General features: G+C 47.8%; 1 protein-coding gene across 2 annotated transcripts in view; it reads left to right on the top strand.

The window, feature by feature from the left end:
• The window catches only part of ANKRD11 (ankyrin repeat domain containing 11), a 269,053-nt gene that overhangs the window by 227,879 nt on the left and 18,120 nt on the right, over positions 1-23,054 (top strand). The window contains exons 3-7 of one of the 2 annotated variants that reach the window (XM_081107779.1): positions 17,728-17,821; positions 18,282-18,452; positions 18,665-18,865; positions 20,143-20,298; positions 22,618-22,765. In XM_081107779.1, coding sequence (XP_080963905.1) covers positions 18,842-18,865; positions 20,143-20,298; positions 22,618-22,765 — 328 coding nt within the window. In that variant the 5' untranslated portion in view covers positions 17,728-17,821; positions 18,282-18,452; positions 18,665-18,841. Of the gene's footprint in view, positions 1-17,727; positions 17,822-18,281; positions 18,453-18,661; positions 18,866-20,142; positions 20,299-22,617; positions 22,766-23,054 lie in introns of both variants that reach the window. The other variant, XM_081107778.1, reaches the window with a different exon arrangement.

Raw genomic sequence — 23,054 nt, 5'->3', positions numbered from 1 at the left:
TCTGATGTTCCAGGGGGTACTTGGGGATGATAAAAAGATTAGCACACAGAGAATTCACATAAGTGTGCATAGCAGAAATGCTCTCTGGACCCCAGCATGCCCAGGGAGCCTCCAAGTGTATATCCAGCCATGAGGCTTTCAGGCATTCCGTGCTCTTTTTAATCTCCTGAAAGGGGATTAAACATGTTTTCCATGTTGGAGGATAAACATGTTTTCCATGAAGGCTACAAAAACATAAATTAAACCCAATTATTTGAAATAAAATCCAAAGGGACCACTGAAAACAGGATCCAGCGAGTGCAGGTCAATGAGTATAGGTGTACATGTGTCTGTGTGTGAATGTGTAAACGTGTGAGCATGTGTGCACATGTGCGTGGGAGTGTATACGTGTGTGTGAGCATGTGCGTGCATGTCTCTGTGTCTTTGAATGTGTACATGTCAGGAGTTAATAATACTTGGTGTGTACACTTTTAAGTTGGTTCCATCTAGAGCTGCTCACTGGGACACATGCTGTGTCCAGGCAATAACCTGCTCTCCCTCTCTCCTGCTGGCCCACACTCTCTTCCTCTTGATCCTAGTGCCCAGGGGCCTTCCCAGCCTACTAGCCATCTGACTGCTCTGCAACCTTGTAGGCCAGTTGCATTCCAGGGCTGAGAAAGGTCACAGAGCATGCAGAAGGCCACAGAGTCTGGTTGAACCCACAGAGCTGTGAGGTGGGCCCAGGCTTTCCCACAATGCAGCCATAGGACAAGGAGCAGAAGCCCTGCAAAGATGGGGCATGGGTTGGGGCTTCCTGCATGTGAGGATATGTGTCAGGTACTGATACAAGGTAAATGTAAGAAAATTGGGAGAAATGGCAGAGGGAGCAGCCTAGAAAAATAATCTGTGTCACAGCTTTTATTCATGAGGTCACAGGTCCTTCACTCACACCTTCCTATGCAGGTCCTCCTAAAAGAAGCAGGTTCATGGTAGCTGTGCAGATACTATGGTTAGTTAAAAGCCAGTGAAATGGGTATGATTTTGCTGGCTGGGATATGAGGAAGGTGGTATGGGCCAAACCCTTGTTTTTTGTCACTGAGTAGGCACATTGGGAATGGGAAGGGGTGAGTTTGCAAGGGGAGGGGCCGTGGAGCAGAGGGAAGATGTGGGTATGTATGTGGACATGGGCTCCCACCAGAATGGAGGGGTGCTCACAGGGATTCTGTGACTCAGGCTTTAGGTCCAGAGAAGATCAGGCCAGGCCTGGATATCCTCTCCTGTTATTAATGTCCATGCCAGTTCTAGTTGTGGAGGGTGTGCTGTTGCTGTTGGTTATTGGCTGCCTGGATGTGGGGGTCTGAAAGACTCCAGAAGGGGTTCTGGGGTGGTCCTGTGTGTTCTTGGAGCCTTGATTTCAGAGTCAAGGAGATAGTGCTGAGTTCCCATCTCCTGAGAGAATGTGCTACCTGAGCAGACGTTGGTGCATCTGCATTTCTGTGGAGCATGCCTAGGGGTGGATGATCTTGACTACCTACCCTATCTGGTTGGTAGGATTTCTTTACAAGGACTGTTTCATGTCTTTAAAATTTTTTTAAATGAATTTATTGAGGTGACATTGGTTAATAAACTATATAGGTTTTAAGGGCCCATTTTATCTTGATGGTGGCTTTTTAGGTTTGTGTGTTCCAGCAGGCCTCACAGATTAGTCTGTTGATGGTTCGCATCTTCTCAGCAGGAGGTGTGCATGCTAGTTCTCTGAGGTGTCCAGAAGGTTCTTGGGGCACCCCAGGAGTGCTTATGTTTACTATCTGTGAGTCTGGATGTAGAGAAAAATCACTGTGAAGTAGGAAAAAAGTGAAGACCATTTTGAAAATAGAATTTTCCAAGCAAGGACTGTTACAAAAATATAAGTTAAATATAGTACTTGCCCTTCTATGTTTATTTTCCTTTTGGGGGCCAATTTTAATAACTTTTTTACAAATCTGCTCTGTTAATATGACAAAACTAGATTTTCCAGTGAGATGATTTTGGTTCACGGGTATGTCAAGTATCACTTGTATTAGGAGCCTCTAAACTAGCTGATCTTTGTGTACCATGTACACCAGTGGGAGGACCTCTGCCTGGCCCTACTAGGTCTGTAGGCCATGATTAGTTACCTGTTAACCTGTCTTCTTCCTACTTGTACTTCCTGGTCAGCAGGAAATCTGTGCTGGATATTAACTTCGTACCAATTGTAGGAGCATTTGTTGCTCAGAAATATGGGCGAAAATGGATGAGGCCATTTTTCTGAGAGACACACACCTGCCCACTGCAGGGCTGTACCTCCAGCTGTGAGGAAGGGGGAGAAGCCACACAGGGGAGAATTATTAATTCCGATGAGTGACTAAAATAGATGCTGGTCCCTTTGGTCTGAGGCTAGGGTCCTCAAGAGCAACCGACCTGGAGACTGCCCTGCATCCTGGTTCTGCATGTTCCTCTAGCGCCCTCTGCTGGGAAGATGTGGTCCAGCTTGCTCTATAAGGTGTAGGTGTACATGGCAGAAGGCTCCAGAAGTTGAGGCTCTGAGTGGCAAATACTGAGTTTCCTTGGCTGTGCCGACTGGACAGAGGCTGTTGAGCCTCCTCCAGAGACCACCGAGCTGCCTAAGAGCCTTCTGTTTCATAGACCCTCAGGAATTGCTGCACATGACCCAGTCCATAGCAGGCTGGTCTCTGCAACAATTAGTCAAGGTTGGGGGCAGCTTGCCAAGAACAACACCTGTTTGCTGTGAAAGCTGGAAATACCCTACACATCCATGCCTAATCAAAGCAAATTCATCCTGACGTGGTTTGTCATGGTCGCACCCTGAACATTTCATGTCCAGGTGAATATGAGTATTGAGGTGAATATTGAATACTTCAATATCCTTCCAGAAACTCTGGCCAGAGCGTGCCCCAGAGCCAGGGCTGGGCATAGGCTGCACATGCCGTGTCTTGGCCCTTCCAGCCTAGGACCAAAGCAGGTCTGGCTATCTGTGTAGGAAAAGCAAGCAGGCCAGCCTTTCATTAGCAGGTCGTCTGAGGAGGCTCAGCCTGCCCAAGCACCTGCTGCTGACTCACTGGTAGGTTATAAAGCATCTTACCACTTACAGTGTTCATGATGAAATTGTATGATGTCTGCTACTTGCTTCAAATTATACTATTTTATTAACTTTTTATATGGTTAAATTTTCCCACAACTTGAAAAAAAATCTATAAGTAAATATCGTTTAGGTTGGTTTAGATGATTACCTACTCTCTCCAGGCTTCCTTCATAAGCTTTTGATTCTTTACAGTTTTCCATCCCTTAGTCTGAACATTAGTGTGCTGCTTCCCAACTGGAACCACACACAGATGGGCCCTGCTTGTCCCCTGAGGTCCCCTTGATGCTTCTCTACCAGAAGCATCAAGAGCTTGGCTGCTGCCTATTCTCAATACCTGAATGTGTCTTTGGAATGAGAAAAATTTAAGATTTTATTTTATTTTTACCTTGTAAGACTTGTCTCTGATATCTAGGGTATTTATTCAGAAGTGCTAAAATGTGAGCTCATTCATTCGAGTGTTTGAGGACACTTACTTATTTACCGAAATCATGATCACCCTGGTTCTGTAAGATGGGAAAGTACTGGCTGCCGTGACTGCTCGGGGGGCTGTCCTCTGTTTGTGAAAGGAAGACATTTCTCTCTTCTGTTGGCATCTGCAGAACTTCTTAGAACCCAACACCATGATGAAGAAGGGGCTTCTGCTCACTCACTGAGTGCTGAACTGTGGCAGAGGGAGAGCAATGTGGCACCGTGGGAAACTGACACCACTGTGGAACCTCTGGCTGTAAAGGGCACATGCCAACCACAGTATGACCCTGGGGACTCTCAGGACTTGGCTGATGCATTATGACAAGACTTCCAAAGATAGAAGGACTGGGGTAGGATGCCGTAGCCACATGCAGCAGGAAGGCCTGATCAGTCTGCACTACACTGGGCACCTGATCACCTTGCATCTCAAAGTGGAGTCAAGAAGAAGGGCAAGGTTGGGCCCATTGCTCTCTGGCTCTCTTCTTGCACTACATGACTAAACTTAGGTTCTGCCCATTCCTGACTTGCCACTACCATGGAATAAAGATGAATGCTGTTATGCAGCAAAGAGATGGGATGTGGATGTTGGTGAGCAACCAGTGGGGCTACAGGGCAGAAGGTAAGAGAGCCCAGCACCTGCCCCTCCCATGATGATCTGAGTTCAAGGGTGAGAGCCCAGTTTATCTGAGGAACCACATTTGGTCACTCATAAAGAAGCACATCCAAGTAAAATATTTTCAAATAATTAAGAATTCATCTAGTCAAGCTATTACCCAAACATGTTTCCTCTCTAAACTTGAACAGCTTCATATACAAAGGGGGGTTTGGAATAAAGGAAGATTCTTTGTATTTAAAATTCTCTATTTCCCGCAGTTGCAGAAAAGGTGTGATCCTATAGGGTATCACAGCCTCCCTTAGGACCCTTTACAGATGCACTCTAGGAGGTAGCCAGGCCCATTCTATAAACATAGCATAGGTGAGTCAGGGCCTTTCGACCACTCCAGCTTCCGTGATTTGCTGGGAAGATTCCCAGGACCCCTTATGTAGTCCTACTCATGACCATAACTGATGACAGTGACAGGCCACAAAGCAAAGTCAGCTTGTAGTCCTCCCTGCAGAGTCACAGGACTACTTCTGTGGATTTTGAGGACACTCTGGAATATAGTTGACCAGGGAAGGCCATAGAGGGGAGGGCACAGGAGCCTGTCTGGGATGTATCGTGGTGAGACACTGTGGGACTTTGAATGTATTTCTTAAATTCCCTGTGCTGCTTGGTGTTTTCATCTTTAAAGCTCTAAATTGTTAGGAGTTTGTGATTCTGACCTATGAAGTGTTTTTTTTTGGGGGGGGGGGGCGCGGCGGCAGTGTGGAACTTGCAGCAAGTGCTCCAGTCAGCTCTCAGGAGGAGTCTGGGTCAGGGCGTGGCCCCTTCACTAATGCTGCTTCCAGGGTTGCAGTTGAAGACCTGTGTAGGCAGGCCCAGGGACTAGCAAGGATTGATGACATGGTTTAGGTGTGGTTGCAGGTTTGAATTATGAATTTAAAAAAAAAAAATTCCATATGCTTTGGTGTAGTGAAAGTGATAGGGAGGCTGTTGTCTGAGCCCTTTATGCTGATATCACTTTCTTATATTCTGGCTTCCTGGTTATAATAGCCTTCATTGAATTCCCACAAGCAGAGCTAGCTGCTCTCTTCTTGGAGAGAGGTGATTAAGACCAGAGAAGGGACCTGCTGAGTCACACAGAACCCCTCTTTTTAAAATGATGAATGATAGTGATTTCTAAAAGAAAGAAAGAAGTTGATACGAATCAGGAAATTGGAAGGAGAAGCCAGTCACAACTGCAGCCTAAATTTTAGACGATACCCTACCCAACCCTGGGGCCTGGATGGTTGGATATAAGAAGTAAAACAGACTGGCTGTAGGAAATAACCATTGGCTTCTGGGGAGATCTGGTAGTCCACTCATTGGGACCAATGGCCGTTTGGTAGTTCTAGGTTAACTGTGGTGTTGCAAGCTGATGGTGGGAGATGGCCTATTGTTATATTGCCCCGTGACCTTATAAAGCATAAAGGGGCTTGGACGATTAGTGGGGTGTGTGGAGTGATAGGGCTTGTGACTGAGAGGGAGGAAGGAGCTACCTTCCTCCCTATAAGAGATAGAATATAAAAACAGAAAAGAAGGGAGGGTTGATTTGCCTGGGCTGTGGGATAATTACCTAGAAGGGTGTTTGCCTTTTTAAGAAATATAGTTCCCTTTTCCTTTTTATAAGCTACAGCGATTTTTGTCTGATTCCATCTCTCGATTGGTATAGGGATGGTGGTATACACTGAAGAGGAGGGGGAAAGGCAGAGCCAGCAATTCCCGGCTAAGGAGGGAATGGGTAAGATTAAGTGTTCGTTTGAGATGAGTGGTGATGAGAAAGTTTCTTATGGGTGTAGGAGAGGAGGGCTGGAATAGGATGAGAAGGAGAGTTAATTCACACTTCCAGGCTCGGGATTGTTCCAAGGGGGGAAAGAGTATGTTTAGGATCTAGAAAGAAGGAAATCTTGTCCCATGGGTAATCGAAATCCCTTTGTAGAAGGCAGTCCCATGGAAAGGTGAGAATCCTGATGCAAAGGGAGAGGGAACAGTAGCTAGGACCTGGAGGATTTGTATCGGGAGAGGAGGTGGGCTTTCAGGGAGGTCAGGGTTATTAGGGTACATAGGGAGCACCTGCAGGAGTGCTCACTCATTCGTCCTCTTCTCCTGGGATGTGGGTAAGGTGGAGTCTGGTGGGCCCAATCTGGTGGCTGTAATACTTAGGGGACTCCAGCGCATGTGATGGAGGTTTTTCTAGGGATGGGTTTTCATCTGGAAAGGTGGAACCATGGAGTATGCCCTGATAGTTTAGCTGCATTGGGGCAGTTGAGAGTACTTGATAAGGGCCTTGCCATTAAGGCTGTAAATTATTGATGGATTTCCTTTAGGAGGAGTAGGGGAATGTCTCCAGTAAAAGGTTGAGGGAAGATCTGATCAGCATGTTCTTCAGTAATTGTCAAATGCAATTTAAAATGGGGACATAGTCTCTGAGAGGGGTCTCTGTACAAGGAAGTTTCCTAATAAGAAGAGTCTTCCGTACATGCGCTCAAAAGGACTAAGAAAGGAGGGTGTGTGGGGGGATTGCCTTGATATGCATAAAAGCTAGAGGCAGGAGAGAAGTTTAAGGTTCTTTAGTTTTGAGAGTTAATTTAATTAGGTGAGACTTAAGAATTTGCTTTTTCTATTTTGTCTGAAGATTGGGGCTGGTAGGGCGGTGTATGTTCCACTGGATGTTCTAAGTGGAGGGGACCTGGTAAGTTTTTTGAGATCTGAAAGCAGGTCCATTTACTGATTGTATAATGAGGTGGGTTAGACCTAGTGGGGAATGGCTTCTACCCACACTGAGACAGTATCTATGAGGGTTAAAAGATACTTTTTTGTTTGTTTGTTTGTTTTTTAATAGGGGGCATGTGAGTGAAGTCAATCTGCCAGTCTTGTCCAGGGATTTGGCCCCTTGACTGATAAGGGGGGGGGTGGGGGAAGAGGTCTAATCTAACCTGTCCTTGTGGAGATACTGAGTAACAAGTAGAACAGGTTTGAAGGATATCTTGCAGTAGGGAGGCTAGGTTAGGACATGTGATGAGGGGTTTTAGGAGTTGTAAATATATCCTATATGTAGGGAATTGTGAATAGTCTGTAAGACATCAGGGGCCTGTCCCTGGGGAAGGATATGTTTTCCCTGAAATTTTAACCATGGATCTTCCTGAGTGGCCCCAAGAGCTAATAGGGACTGAAGTTCCTCTGGGGTGTATTAGGGTGTTATATGGGGTATAGCTAAGAGCTGGGGAAATAGAGGCTTCCTCGGAGCCGCTGCTTTGGCCTCCTGGTCTGCTTTGTTATTTCCCTGTATTACGGGATCATTCCCTACTTGGTGTCCTTTGTAGTGTATGACTTTTAAGAAGGCTAGAAAAGGGGAGGGGAGAGAGGTTCCTAAATACCAAGCAGGAAGGCCTGTGAGGCTTTTAGTGATAGTGTCAAGGAGTGGGAATGAACCGTAGAAATAAAGAAAGTCTAGGTTTCAACTTAAGGACATAAGCAACAAGAGAGAGCCTGGGAGGGGTTGCTTTAGCTTACTAGGAGAGAAAGGGTCCCTTTGGACATTGGGGGGGGGGGGGGGATCAAGTCCTGACTCACTGGACAAACTTTTCTAGAACTTTCACAAGCATTTCTGCCCATCTATATATATAAAAGCCTAAGGGACCAAACGACCAAATGATGAGCACTGACCACCAGGGGGCAGATACTTAATGCAGGAGCTTCCCCCTGATGGTCAGTGCGTTCCCACAGCCGGAGTGCTGCTCAGTTGACCAACCTGTCCCCACGGCCCACAAGCCCAGCGGCAGCCACTCACTTCCTCAGTAGTCCTGCAGGTCCAATCTCCGGAGAACAGGCCAGGCACTGACAAACCAGCGCAGCCTGCAAGATCCCAACAATGCCTCCTGGGAGTCGGCCTCGGGCACCGCCGCCACTTCCCTTCCCTAGATGCTCCACAAGGAAGAAACAACATAAAAGCAGCCTCCAGGTGGCTCCTGTCAACCAGCGGGAATGTCAGCTGGATGGATACAGATCCCAGGCCAGCAAGTGCATCCCACCGCCCTCCTGGAGGACTGATGGCGTCCCGGACCCCCCACCCCCACCCTCTAGGGCCGGCGCCAGACCTAGAGCTCATGGCAGGAGAGCACCGCTGTGGGCAGCGCAAGCCTTTCCTGATTAGGAATGACTGGGCGTGAGCTCACAGCAGGTGCAGTGGGGCTGGGATGAGCGGGAGTGGCAGCCAGGAGTGGCAGGTGGTGTTGGACTGCCAGTTTAGGCCCAATCCCCACAGGCCACATCGAGGGACTCCACCCGTGCATGAATTCATGTACCAGGCCTCTAGTTCACAAATAACCAGCTTTAGCCAAAAAGTAAACAACCAGCATTTCTTAGATTGACATTTATCAACACACTTTAAGCACACTCTTACTTTCAAGAAAATATACACTCAACAAAGTACAAGAGACCTTCTGTAATAAAAAGAGCAGGCAAATTAAAATATGTCTAGCAATCAATGTTTCAATATTTTATGCTATTTTAAAATATTTATATGTATATCATTTAACCCAGCAATGCTCCAAAGCCTTTGTTACCGAAGACTTTGGAAAATTATGTGTAGGCATATGAGGCTGGAGAAAAGGCAGGGGGAGGAGGAAGCAGGCCCAGCAGCCTATTCCCAGGCCTCTAGCCGCTTGGATTTAAAACTGCCATATTTTTCCTTAGAGATAACATGCTACGGTTTGGGTAATAATGAGTTCAGCTTCTGATAGTAGCCATACTGTTAAGTAAGCATGTGCAGTAAAGAAAGTTATTCTTAGGGAAAGGTGGGGTGGGTGTGGATGAGAAGGCGCTGAGGTCAGAGCAGTTTTCAGAGCATTAAAAGGGGTGAATGCTGGCCTTGGGATTTAAAGGCTCAGTGAGTGGTCCCTTTGCTCAGTGGGAGAAGACTAAAGTTGGGAACCCAGAGGTGAAAGTATTCAGCGAGCCCAAGAAAGGAGGCCATTTCTAGTTCAGAGGAGGGGACAGTCATGGAGGAGATAAGGAGATAAGGCGTTTACAGTCCAAGGAATGGCTCGGCCTTGTGAGGTCAGAGTGAAACTGAGGTAGGTGACTGTGGTTTGGGACAACTGGGCTTTATGAGGGGATGCATGGTAGCACTGGCCAAGCACCGAGGTAGAATGAGAAGAGTGAATGAGGGTATTTAGTAAGATGCAGTGTAGAGGTGAGATGGCTAATGGCTATGAGATTAATCCGTCAACCCCATAATAGAGACTGAGGAGGGGACAAGGGTCCCAGTGAATTCGGAGAGGGCAGAATAACTGGCCCCAGTGTCAATTAAAAAGGAGATTGGCTTACCTGCCACCACAGTCATTACCCAAGGCTCTGTCCTGGTGATGTAAGTCTGTGGGGCCTTGTCAGGGCCTGGGCAGCTGCTTTGGTGGCCAGTCCCAGGAGGTCTGGGAGCTCCAAACCAGATCCAGAGGGCGGCCTTGCTGGCCTGGCTGAGGTCCGACCTGGAGGGGCCAGGCTACAATCTAATTTCCAGTGGCCTTCCCTTCTACACCTTGGGCAGGGCCCAGGCAGGGGTCTTGGGTTTGAGCAGGACTTGGTTGATTGTCTTTCCTTGTTGCATTTGAAGCATGGGCCTGGAGGAGGCTTAGCCCCTGACTTACCCTCCGTAGGGGTTCATGAGAGTGGTGGCTAGGAGCTGGAAGGCCTCCATCTGGGCCTCAGCCTTGGCCTGATCTTGCCTTTGTTTTTGGATTTGGGTCTCCTCATCTCTATTATTAAAGGCCGGGTTAACGAGATCTTTTTGAGGGGTTTGTGGACCTCTGTCTATTTTTTGAAGTTTATGGTGTGTGTTAGGGGCTGATTGGGATATAAAATGGGTGTTCAGAAGAAGGGTTCCCACTGGGGAGGTGAGGTCTAAGGTGGTCAATTTCTGTAAGGCCTCCATGAGGTGGGAGAGGAGAGCTGGGTTTTCATCAGGGCCTTGAGTGATTTCATTAAGTTTGTCACATTCCTTAGTAAAGGTGAGCAGGTTGGTGGAAAAAGATCTGAGATGCCTCTCAATCTGTGCAAGGTTGTACATAGAGAATGGGACATGGACTCAGACTATGCCCTCAGTTCCTGCTACCTCCCTCAAGGTTGGAATTGGCATGGGAATAGAAGAGGCTGTTAAGGAATATAGCCTTTGGTGGCCTGAGAACGAGTGTTAGATGGGAAAAGGCTGTTTCAGAACTCATGTTCTCAGGATTTGGCTCTCAGGGACTTGGTGGAGAAGGTAGTTGCTGATTAGAAAGGTCTGGGTTTTGGGAATCTACTGCAGGTGAGGGAGGCGATGTATAAGGGGGTGGAGGTCAGTGGTATGCTGGGTCAAAAGTAGATTCAGAATCAGAAGTGTTAGGAGTATGATGTTTTGTGTGAAGGAGAAGGATCTGATGAGTAGAGCCAGGACTGAGAGAGAGAGGATTGGGACTGAAGGATGAAAAAGGCCTGAACGTAGAGAATCTCTGACCATTTTCCATTGCAGTGACAGTAATTATCTAAATTGCTCAGTGTGTTAAAATTAAAAGTGCTGTTTTCAGGCCATTGAGACTTATTATCTAGTTTATGTTATGGCCAAACGGCAGTGTTACAAAATAAACCGAGGTGATTTGGCATGATCCTCCCCACCGTGAGTGTGCAGCGGAGGGAGTGTGGCGAGGCCCACAAGAGAGGAAGGGTGAGTGACAGACCACAAATCCAGGGTAGGCGTCCCTGCTGTTAAAGAAATCACCATGAGAAATGAGAGGTGACCCTCTGGACTGGGCATCCCCAATCCAGAAGCTCCCAAAGCCAAATGGCTGAGGAGTCTTCTGGCCTAGTGCTAGGACTTTTGAGACGAGAGACTTTCAAGAAGTCAGTGAGAGAGAGTGGGCAGAAGACCCGGGGTAGGGGAATTGTGGAACATCATTCACCTAGAGAAGATTGGCCGGTGTGGGGATGGAGAGTCAGCAACGGAGAAGGAGAGATTCCTGGTCCGGCGTCCTCCTTGGCTGGTTCGGGAGGGTCCATATGAGAGGGAAGCCCAATCATGTCACCCGAGTAGGATTCGGAGGTAAGCCCAGGTTGAGCTGCCTACTGATCTCCGAGTAGCAAACTTGGGGTGACCAAAGCCAGGGCAATGGCTCCCCATCCCTGTGGAACCCTCCCGGGTTTTGGCACCAAATGTTAGGGTCGCCGAAAGAGGAGTGCACGAGGCCAGAATGGTGAGGGATTACGAATTTATTCGATCATCTGCACACCAGGTGGCTGAGCCTGGATGGCTCCAACACCCCAGTGATGGGAGTCAGCGGTTTTTAAAGGACTTTGGCGGGCTTTTTCTGGGTGGAGAATTCTCTGTACAGGTCCAGATTCTGGGAAGTCTGGAGGGGAGAGATAATGGTCTTAGCAAGTGGTATGTGGTCTAAGCAAGTGGAATGTCCATTGTGAAGAGGCCTAAAGGTCAGTTCCCAGGGGAAGGGGTATTGATTCAATTATTTGATCAGACCTAACAATGATGAAGAAATCCATCCTGATAGAGAGGTTCAGCCCCAGGGACTTAACACCTTTGGATGATTAGAGAACGTAATGAGAGAAAATTGAAAACATGATCAAGGAACAAGATACTGTCAAAAAAGATCATGTAGATAAAATATATATATATATATACACACACACACACATACACTGGAACATAAGGAAATTATCACTGAAATTAAAAATTCAATAGGCAGATTATATGGCTTATCAGGTATGACATAAATAATTATTATCAGAAGGACTCGTTTCCTTGGCCTCTGTTAGTATTGCTCAGTCTTGATCTTCCCTCCCTGCCAGTTCCAAACCTTACATTCAGGAAATTTCCTCTTGATTAGGCACTTCCCTTTAAACCAGCAGTTCTCAACCTGTGGGTCGTGACCATCGGAAAACACATATAGCATATCAGATATTTACATTACGATTCATAACAGTAGCAAAATTACAGTTATGAAGTAGCAACGAAAATAATTTTATGGTTGGGGGTCACCACAACATGAGGAATTATATTAAAGGGTTGCGGCATTAGGAAGGTTGAGAACCACTGCTTTAAACTCTTCTAATTGATGTCCTGTGGTCAAAAGAGTCTTTGCCAGTTACAAACACCAGAGAAATTGCTCTATATCAAGTGATGCACCTTCAGTCAAACTTATGTTAAAAAAGCCCAGAATTCCCAGAGGAATCCAGTTTTCCAATTGCTCTGCGATAATAACAGAACAACAAAAAGCAAATGTGAAATATCTCCAGTGGCCTGTGTTCTACAATCTACTGACATATGGAATTTTTTTTCTTGCTCTGAAACTCCTTGGATATTTCCTACTTGAAATAAAATTGTGTTTTTTGTTTGGGGGGGGGGGGGGAAAGAATTAGTGAATTGGAAGTTTTAACTAAAGCAATTGCCTAGACCAGGGGTGGGCAAACTTTTTGACTCGAGGGCCACAGTGGGTTCTTAAACTGGACCGGAGGGCCAGAACAAAAGCATGGATGGAGTGTTTGTGTGAACTAATATAAATTCAAAGTAAACATCATTACATAAAAGGGTACGGTCTTTTTTTTCAATAGTTTTATTCATTTCAAACGGGCCGGATCCGGCCCGCGGGCCGTAGTTTGCCCACGGCTGGCCTAGACTGAGGTATAGAAAGAAAAAGAGATAGGAAACATGAAAGACATTATGAGATGTGTGTGTGGAAAGGGACTGAGGCATGACATTAGCATCTAACCAAGGAGAGAAGTGGGGGCACTGGTGCTCAGAGAAGACAGAGAACTTCTCATGTCTGTGAAAACAGGAGTCCTAGTTCAGGAAGGATAGTGCATTATGAGCAGGGGAAAGATTACACATGAATTTTATGATGAAGTTACAGAACAACAAGAAAAAAAGTGCTAAAAATGGCCAAGGAGAGGAACTGTTGCCTACAGAAAGCAAGCCAACCTCCCAGTAATTTTGTGGAAGCCAGAAGCTGACACCACCCCACAGAACTGGACTGGCTCTAATGGGTGGGGAACGTCTGGCCCGTGAGCTATATAAGACCTACAAAATCATTTGGTCTGGCCCTGCCAGGGTATTAGGGGCGAGTTAATTAAATGTTTGACCAAATATATCAGGCTAGTTTTTTTAATATATTTTATTGATTTTTTTACAGAGAGGAAGGGAGAGGGAGAGTTAGAAACATCAATGAGAGAAACATCGATCAGTTGCCTCCTGCACACTCCCTACTAGGGATGTGCCCGCAACCAAGGTACATGCCCTTGACAGGAATCGAACCTGGGACCCTTGAGTCCCCAGGCTGACGCTCTATCCACTGAGCCAAACTGGTTAGGGCAGTCAGGCTAGTTTGTAAGTTGATAAGTTTTTGTATGGCCCACAAATCTACACTAATAAAAGACAAAAATGCTAATTGACCATACCTTTTCTATGCGCATCAGCCAACCAGAGGAGTATGCAAATTAACCCAACAAAGATGGCCGTTAAATTTGCATACTGCAGGCAGATCCTGCTGCGCTGCCCTGCGCAGGTGGCAGCGAGATCCCCAGCTGCCTCCTGCCCCAGCGCGGGATCCAGGCCTGCCGTGTGTGGGGCGGGGCGGGTGGCAGCGAGATCCCTAGCCGCTGCCCGCCCCAGCGCGGGATCGGGACCTGCTATTTGCGGCCCAGGGCCGGTGGCAGCGCAATCCCCAGCCACCACCCGCTCCAGCGCGGGATCGGGCGTGCTGTCTGCCGCCAGGGGAGCAGGCCTAAGCAGGTGGTTATCTCCCGAGGGGTCCCAGACTGTGAGAGGGCACAAGTTGGGCTGAGAGACTTGTCCGTGTGTCGTCGTCCGTCCGTCCCCCCCCAGCCAGTGCACAAGTTTTTGTGCACCGGGCTTCTAATTATGTTATAAATATCCAAGTGGTCCTTGGCAGAAAAAAAGGTCCCCCACCCCTGCCCTAGATGCTCACTCTGTGTCCTTGCTGCCAGAATTCACTCTAACTCAAACAGATCTTTTCTCCTATAGATGCATCTGAGTTCTACTGGGGAGTGAGGCTCAGTTGCAGGAAGTGGATTCTGAACGCTGACTCCTTCACACAGAGGTCCCTCAGAAACATCTGCCCTTGGCAGTCCTACTCCCCTGGGAAAAGGCCCCATCCTAGTCAGACAGCTGCAGTAAAGAATGCAGCAAGAATGTGTTCTAGAACGGATGAGTTGAGAAGGAGAAAGGGCTTTAGTAGGAAGCCCAGTGATGGCCTGGGGAGGGGAGGGATTCTTGCCAGCTGGGTGGCCATATACCAAGAAGGCCTAATAAAATGTGCACCGACTTCACAGAGACCAGAGGTGAACATGCACAAGAATATAGGCGTTGTAGAGATACAGGGTGCTGTCACATCACCATGTTTTCCTAAAGATGATGTAGGGGGATTGGCCAGGCTCATGTGAAACCATCTTTCATCCATCAGCTTAAGAGGAGTGCCACAGCTGACATTGGAATACCAGGAACAAAGTAGGAATGAGAAAGATAGCAGACAGACTTGAGGGAACAGGAAGTAAGAATCTCGTAGGAAGACAGCCCTGCTCCAGCTGTTGGGATCATAGGCCCAGCTGTTTCCCACCCATGCTTTTCATCACTCTGCCTTCCCTGGAATTCTGCCTCTGGATATCACCTGCAAAGCCCTTGGAGCTCTTAAAGCATGTGATAGCTGCTCTGCAACCCTGCCCCCTCCCGCTCCCAATCTAAACGTGGGGGATGTTTCATAGACTGGCTTGTTAGAGCCATACCTTCGACCTCCCCGTGCTGCTCAGCTGTCACATGGAACTACCAGTTTTCCACTCTGAAACTTGGCAGATGCCATTTGGAATTCATATACGTTCTACTTTGTTTCTGGTTGGATATTACAAATAAAAAATTAGCAGAATGCCAAAGGCGTTGCCATTTGTCCCAAGTGTTCCTCTTCTTGCCCTGAACCCAGCATTGCACTAGCCAGTGAGGGTGCTGATTGTCGAGGCACATTGCCCACCTGGAGTAGGAGGCAGATTTTATAGCCTCTCACCTCTGAGAGGTTGGCCTTTGCTAACAGGACATAGTGGGCCAAGGCTGGGCTGGGAGGTGTCTAGAAGGAGAGCAGCGGAACCACTTCTGTAGCATTCAACAACGCCCTGTGTGCATGGTGGGCCTGAGCTTCATGGCCTCATTGAGGCTGGGCCAGAATAGAGAGGTTCCTCTGTAGGCAGGGCTTCTGCAGGCTCTCCTTCCACCCCAAGACTCACAGCCTGGCCTGACTCAGACCCCTCAAGATACTGGTAGCTTTGAGTGCTTGTAGAAAATGATATTACACCCAAGGCTCTTGTGGGGCAGCCCAAGGCACCTATGACAGTGTGAATTCATCCCCAGGAGAGGGAAGACACAATCCTGCCTTTGCTGAAGCAGAGGCAGAGGGAGGGATGGTTGGTGGAGCGTGGAGAGGTGCCGGGCCACCAACCACCCAACACAACAGGGCTTTCTCCACACTCCATCTCTGACCTTTGTTCCTTCCTGAACAAAGGTGCCATTGGGTCCTGCTCTGCAACCAGGGACAAATTTACTGCAGAAAGCCCTCTGGGTAAAAGGTCAAAGATTCTCAGCTGACACTCTCAGAAAGTGTGCCGTGAGCTCCTGGAGGTCCCTGTCCTGCCTCCTCCAACCTTCTTGACCCCTAAAGAGATTACTGCCTGCAGTGGCACTTGAAGACAGTGGCTCTTTTGCCTTCTTTCTGCCTGGTTCCTCTATCATTTTAAAGTTGCTGTTACATTTACCCTGAAGACTTACCACTCAGGCCCTGCCCTCCCCTGGGTCCACCTAGCACCCTCCACATCTGCACACAGCAGAGAAGCTATACCTCTGAAGTAATTAGCAGATGTCACCCACAACCAGGAATTCTCCACACTGCTTTTCTCAGGTTCTGCTTTCATCCTCTTCCCAGTGAGCTTCCTGTCTTCATGGCTCTAGGTGAGGCGGAGGCAGTGGCCTTGTGAACTGTGTATGTTTAGCAGGGGCACAGTGATCAAGAGACGCTGAGAGGCTAAGAGGCTGACTGTTTGAGACCAAGCAGTGCTTCCTGGGAGATTGGGCAGAAGTGGGGTCCAGTTCACAGAGTGTGGGGAGAGTGCATGTGTCTTCATCCTGCATTCCTGTGAGGGAATTACAGTGGACATTCAGAACCCTGTGCTGGAAACACCTCCTCAGTGGTGGGGCATCACATCTCTGTCCATGGAGGGGTCCTGATTGGTTTGTGCTTGTGGAGAACTGCCGAGGAGGTGGGTCCGGCCTTCCTACTGGTCTTTACTTCTATCATTATTTGTACCTTGGCAATGGAAAATTCCGTCATCTTCATCATCGGAATGTGTCATGTAAGCAAGCAGCAATGAGCAACTGGGTAAATGTAGAGAAGGCAGGCAGAGCATGGAGCGGCTGCAGAGACTGGAGCACTCAGCTGTGTAATAGCATTTAAACCAAATGATTTGGATACTATGACTTTCAGTCATTTCAGAAGTGGGGTGGAATTTATGAGAGTGGCTGTGCCAGAACTAGTTTGATATCCTGTGCAGAGACTTCCTTGAAGGCTCTTGCCTCTGGGATAATCGTGAGGCCCTGTTGCTTGGAAAGGAGGTTGTAGGTAGAATTGGGGATGCATAAGCCAGGGTCATCAACAAAGATTATTTCTGGAATTTACTTCCTTTCTCAGACTTGTGCTTGTTGCTTGGTTGAAAATTAATTGTTGCTGGTGATGGTGACCTGCGGTGCCCGAGTTATCACCTCAACTCATAAATCAGCATTCTCACCAAGTCACAACTTTAGTTTTTTAAAAGGCCATTTAAAATACATTTTAAAGAAATAAGTTTATGAAAATCTTTCCTTAAGGAAATAAAAATGATGGACATGTTTGTGGGACCTAAGGTGGTGAATAGTAAAAGGGATATTATCATTTTGGGAAGGAATGGACAAGGTGGAAATGTGATCTGTTTAGTCCTTGATTCACATATGTCACCACCTCTCTAAGGTCAAGCCCCAGGCAGGGACCTGAAGATAGGGGCTCCTTGGATATGCCAAGTGGGAAGCAAGGGAAACATCCCTCAGAGGAGAGTTTCAGAGACCCATGTCTCCTTTCCTGCCTGCAGCTTGCACCCTATGACCTAGAACACCCTGCAATATCTTGGCCCTGAGCAGGGTCTCCACCCCAAAAGCATGGGCTTTGGGGGAGGGTTCTGAGGCTCTTGATGGACCCCAAATTTCCCCTCAACAGGAGGGTGAGGTGAAGGAAGAAGGCAAGCTTTTACCTCCTGGAGTTGGGGGTATCTTTTCTCTCCCTCAACCCCTGCCTCTTTTAAAAGAAGCAGCACATGCATTTCTGTTGAATGTTGACAGGGTATTTTATAATGGGTGAGATAGGTGGAAGATTTGCTTGTTATGAGGAGGCTAAGACGGGATGGCCGCGCTGTTCCATCGTGTCTTGTTAGTGCTCTGTGTTGATGCCTTTAGATGCCTCCAGCTCAGTCCATGTCGTGGTTCAAGGCGGGTTCGCTCCTCGAAGCGCCATGGCATGAAATGGAGGTGCCTAGAAGCAAGAAGAAAGGTACAGTACTGCAAGTCGGCCTTGATCTGTTTATGTATTTCTAAACTATGTTTGCCATTTTATGTCTGTACTGTTTGGAGGCGGGACGGGAAGGAGGACTTGAATTACAGACACGTGTATTTAATAGATGGAGACCTGTCCTGTGTGAGCCAGGACATTGGTGATCAGCTGTCCCCACCGCCTTGCACATGGTGGGTGGTCTGGGGAGGCACCTGGAGCCGAATAAATGGTTGGTGGGGGCCTCATCTTAGCAGGCTTCATTGGTTAATAACAAGGTGTTGGAATTGTGTCTCACAGTTACACTGGAAGAGGTGATGATGGGCAGCAGGAGCGTTGCCAACTCTATTCTTTCCCTTTCCCTGTGAGGTGGGAGGCAGGGGCTCTGAAACTCCAGGTAAGGCTCTGGGTTCCAAGGACTCCATGGCATGAAATATCCCCCCTCTCCTCCACCACCTCACAGAGAAGCAGGGTCCTGAGCGGAAGAGGATTAAGAAGGAGCCTGTCACCCGGAAGGCCGGGCTGCTGTTTGGCATGGGGCTATCTGGGATCCGAGCTGGCTACCCCCTCTCTGAGCGCCAGCAGGTGGCTCTTCTCATGCAGATGACAGCTGAAGAGTCTGCAAACAGCCCAGGTGAGACACCAGGATGATGGATGGTGGGTGCTTTCTGGGACTGGAGAGGCTCTCTCCCTGGGGATGGGCACCCATGCAAAGCCATCCTCTTTCCCTCATGAAGACAGCCCAGGTTCTGGAAATTTCTACAAAGCAGAGAACACGCCCAGGCCCAGCCTCACTGGCTCTACCCCCAGTAATGCTCCACCTGTCCTTTCCTTGGCCTGCAGTAGATACAACACCAAAGCATCCCTCCCAGTCGACAGTGTGTCAGAAGGGGACGCCTAACTCTGCCTCAAAAACCAAAGATAAAGTGAACAAGAGAAACGAGCGTGGGGAGACCCGCCTGCATCGGGCTGCCATCCGGGGAGACGCCCGGCGCATTAAGGAGCTTATCAGTGAAGGGGCGGATGTCAACGTCAAGGACTTTGCAGGTGAGCACTCACAGCGCCCAGGAAACGGCAGGGCAGGGGAACCCTGCAGCAAGTTCACAGGCGGATGTAAGGCTGGCCTCTAGAGATACGGAGCTCTCTGGCCAAGTGTCATCATCCTGGCAGCATTAGCCTTGCACTGGGATCAGCCTGGCAGGAACAGTAGTCAGACCCTGGGCCCCTGTAGTTCTTTGGGTGTGTTCTAGATGCATGAGGTAGATGTATAAGTTGTTATTTCTGAGATGGAGGAATTAGTGTTTCTTGGAAAGTATTTAAAAATCATTTTGTTTTTCTTTATTTGTAAGAGAATTGAGGAATTTTTAGCTATATTACTCTACTGTGTTATATAAACCCCAATTCTATGCTGAGAATTCATTCTTCCTGGCTCCTCAAGGAGTGCCTCTGGCATATTTAGGAAGAAGTCATGTCGCCTAAGCAGAGGATGCCTTTGTGCCTGTCATCCCAGGGACACCTTTCCATCTTCCAGGGGAGAAATGTCACCCTGAGACTCTGCTTTTAATATGACAAATGGGTATGCTTCCCTGACCTGAGACAGGCTGAGGGAGGGCCCCATAATTGCATTTCAGTGTTGCCCTTTTTTGCATAAAATATTTCCATTATGCCACGATGCATAATCAACAGAATTGAGCTGTTAAAGGGGAATGAGAACATAAGATGAGCAAAGGAGTCTTCATGCAGAATACTTCTAGATTTTTCCCATTGCCCTAGATACTAGTTGATAGTATCTGACCAACATCTAATTTAGCACCTTTTTTAAAAGAAGCAATTTTCCTATATCAAGATTTTTCACAGCACTGGAATTTGTGTCCAAAGGAGTGGACCCTGTTTGCACAATGATGTGTGTGGCCACTCTACCTGATGGCAGATTGAGGCTCTGGGCTACCGCCAGGGGAATTCTCCCAATGTGGCCTCATCTATGTGCTCCATAGAGGGTGTGTTTCCAAAATGGGAGATTTTTCTCCCCAAGTGCTGATGGATGAGCTAGACTGAGGCTCTCCTCAAGATGCTGTGTTCACCAGTCCTCTACCCTTATTGTTTAAGATTAACCCTGCAGGTGGTTAATCTGTAGGGTTAACAAGCCAAATATCCCTGAGCATATAAGAGGCACCACAGTAAAAAGCATTCAGGGTTTCCCTGAATCTCCAGCCTTTCAGTGCAGAGCAACGCCCTCCAGGGCTCTTTCTTGTCATCAGCTTCCTTGGAGTGCTGCTGTGAGACAGGAATGACATTCCTGAGGATTAAATAACATATGTCCTAAGTGTCTGTTTCCAGGCTGGACAGCACTGCATGAGGCATGTAACCGAGGCTACTACGATGTTGCCAAGCAGCTGCTGGCTGCGGGTGCAGAGGTGAATACCAAAGGTCTGGATGACGACACGCCCCTGCATGATGCTGCCAACAATGGGCACTACAAGGTAGGTCTCTTGTCTGACTCCCACATCGTTCTGTAGCTCCTGCCTCTCTGTCTTCGCTGTCCTTCATGTTTGCTGGGTAACTGAGAAGTTAGTCTTTATTCCCTAACCGGAGCTGTCCTCTCTGACCAGCCCAGCTTTCTCATCCTGGATCAGCACTTGGATGGCCTCTCACAGTTCCAACAATCAGTACTGTCTGCATTGTGTGGGACAGGGCCCTGCTCTGGCCACGCAGGTGTAGTTGGATTTTAGTAGGTAACCATCATACCGATAGGAAGGGGGGGACCCTGGGGGTTGCTGCTGGACCCTGTCCTTGTCCCTGTGGTCCTACTAAACGAGGGAAGGCCTTGACTGATGTGATGCTGAGGGGTGTAGCCAGTCCAACAACAGTGAGTACCCCAGTGCACGGTTTCCCCTGAAAGGACTAGGCTTCCTTGGGGAAATGACTGCCTCCAGGTCTGAAGCAAGAGATATACTAGTACATGATGTGCCTGGTGCATCTTGTGCTACCAGAAAGCAGGGCAGTCACAAAGATGAAGTCTTGCTGCAGTCATTACCTGAGCCATCTTGACGAGGCCCCTGCATGGTGAGGATGATGACACCAGTAGATCAGAAATGCTCCTTATGACGGCTCTGCCTGGTCACTTTTGGCAGATACTAGGGAACCAGTAGCATCAAGAGTGTGATGAACATAATTTGACAAGTCGTTGCAGTGGAGAGAGAGATTGGGAGGGCACTCTGAGTTAAAAGATTTCTGAGACAAATAGAGAAATCTGAACACTGATTATATATTTGATGTTAGGAATTATAGTTAACTTTTTAGTTAAGATAATGGCATTATAGTTTCTTGATTTTAAAGAAACCTTTTAGAGAAATATACTGAAGAAGTAAATGAAATGTGTGTGATTTGCTAAAAATACCTGGAGGAGTGGGCAGATGTGGGTGACATGAAGCTGGCTGTGAGCTGGTAGGTGAGGAAGTAGAGAGGAAGGGAGTCATCATTTGAAATCTCTCTATTTTTTAAATTGTCATTTTGAATCTTTCTATTGTGGAAAATGCCAAAGAGTGTGGAGTCATGGTGGGAGAGGCACAATAATGGCCCCCAAAGATATCCCCATCCTGATCCTGGAACCTGTGACATGTGACCTCACATGGTAAGGGGGCTGCAGACGGAAAAAAGTGAAAGACCATGAGATAGGAGATGATCGTGGATTATCTAGGCTGGCCCAGTGGCCTTCAAGGGTCCTGACAACAGAGATCCTTTCCTGGCTGTGTCAGAGTTGCAAGCAGAGGCAGGAGGGAGGAGGACTTGAGGGAGACCTGAGCTGCACTGCTGGCCTTGGCAAAGGAATGCAATGGCCTCCAGCAGCTGGAATGGCCTTCAGCTGGTAGATAACATGGACATGGAACCAGAGTCCCCCTCACTGCCAGGAACCCTGTATGCATGGAAAGGAAAGAGCCAATACCACACATCAGCTGGATCAGGGGGACTAATTTTGGACTTCTGACCTCCAAAATTGTAAGATGAAGGTGGTGGTGATTTGTTAGAGCAGCAATAGGAGACTGTCCTGATGGAGCAGTAGAAATTGTAACTACTGAGTGAAAATAGAGTATGTGAGTAACAAGAGTTCTATCCTTTTTAAAGATTCTTCTCATGCTCTTATCTCAGACTGGACTAAAGTTGAGATTGAATTTAATATTTGTACTTCAGTGAATCAGCTGTCATGGGCATATAATCAGCCCAGGTTGCTGACAATAAACAGTTGAACAGAGCTGTTAAAAGATCACCTTGAGTGTTTCTGACCATCCTTACCCATATAAAATAAAGCACTGAAGAGATTATCTTATTTTCTAAAATAAATGAAAACATAAAATAAACAAGCTTACAGAAGCTTGGTCTTTGTTTCCTCTCTCTGTAAACCCCCCTCCAATATGAAACTTCCCCCTAAACTACTAGAACCCTTTCATGATCACTGGACCCTGTTGGATGGTGAGCTCATCACATTGGCAGGAGGGGAAATCTTATGTGAGAAGATTCCAGTAAAGTGGTTGACTTGTCATGAGTGAAGAGATCTTCTATGGGAGTTGGAACTGTTCTATGTGCAAGAGAGCCTAGGAGGGGTGCCAGGATTCTGTTAGGGTCCTTCCTGCGGGAGAGGCACAGGTCTAGAGACCCCACCAGAAAGGGTTGTGCACACCAACTTCTGGCCCTCTGCCTTGGGTTGTTCCCTGGTTAAGCTCAAGGTTCTCTGAACAAGTTACAGTTTTACACGGTCAGTATTTCTCAGAACACATCCTCAAGCACCTGCTACTGTCTTGTAGGTGGTGAAACTGCTGCTGCGGTATGGAGGAAATCCTCAGCAGAGCAACCGAAAGGGCGAGACACCGCTGAAGGTGGCCAACTCCCCGACCATGGTGAACCTCCTGTTGGGCAAGGGCACCTACACATCCAGTGAGGAGAGCTCAACTGGTCAGTGACTGGGCATCAGGTTATGTGGAGGGTGGGGGTCATGGGTGTGGGAGCAGGGTGTGTGACACTACGGGGTATAAACCTCTCAGTACTGCTGTGATAACAGAGGCAATGTTGGCTTTCATCTGCAGATCAGCACACCAGGTCCCAACCTCCTAGACACCTGGCACTTACAGAAATTCTGGACTGAGGACCTGGGGTTTCAGTACTAAAAAGCCTGCAGGCTTATCCTAAGATACCAACCTGTCACAAACCTCTCTTTAGTTTCCTTCAGCCCATGGTTGGCCTC

The sequence above is a fragment of the Myotis nattereri genome, assembly GCF_964212035.1.
Source record: "Myotis nattereri genome assembly, chromosome: 15".
Lineage (NCBI taxonomy): Eukaryota > Metazoa > Chordata > Mammalia > Chiroptera > Vespertilionidae > Myotis > Myotis nattereri.
Note: the sequence above shows the minus strand (reverse complement) of the source record. Positions and strands in the feature narration are given on the sequence as shown.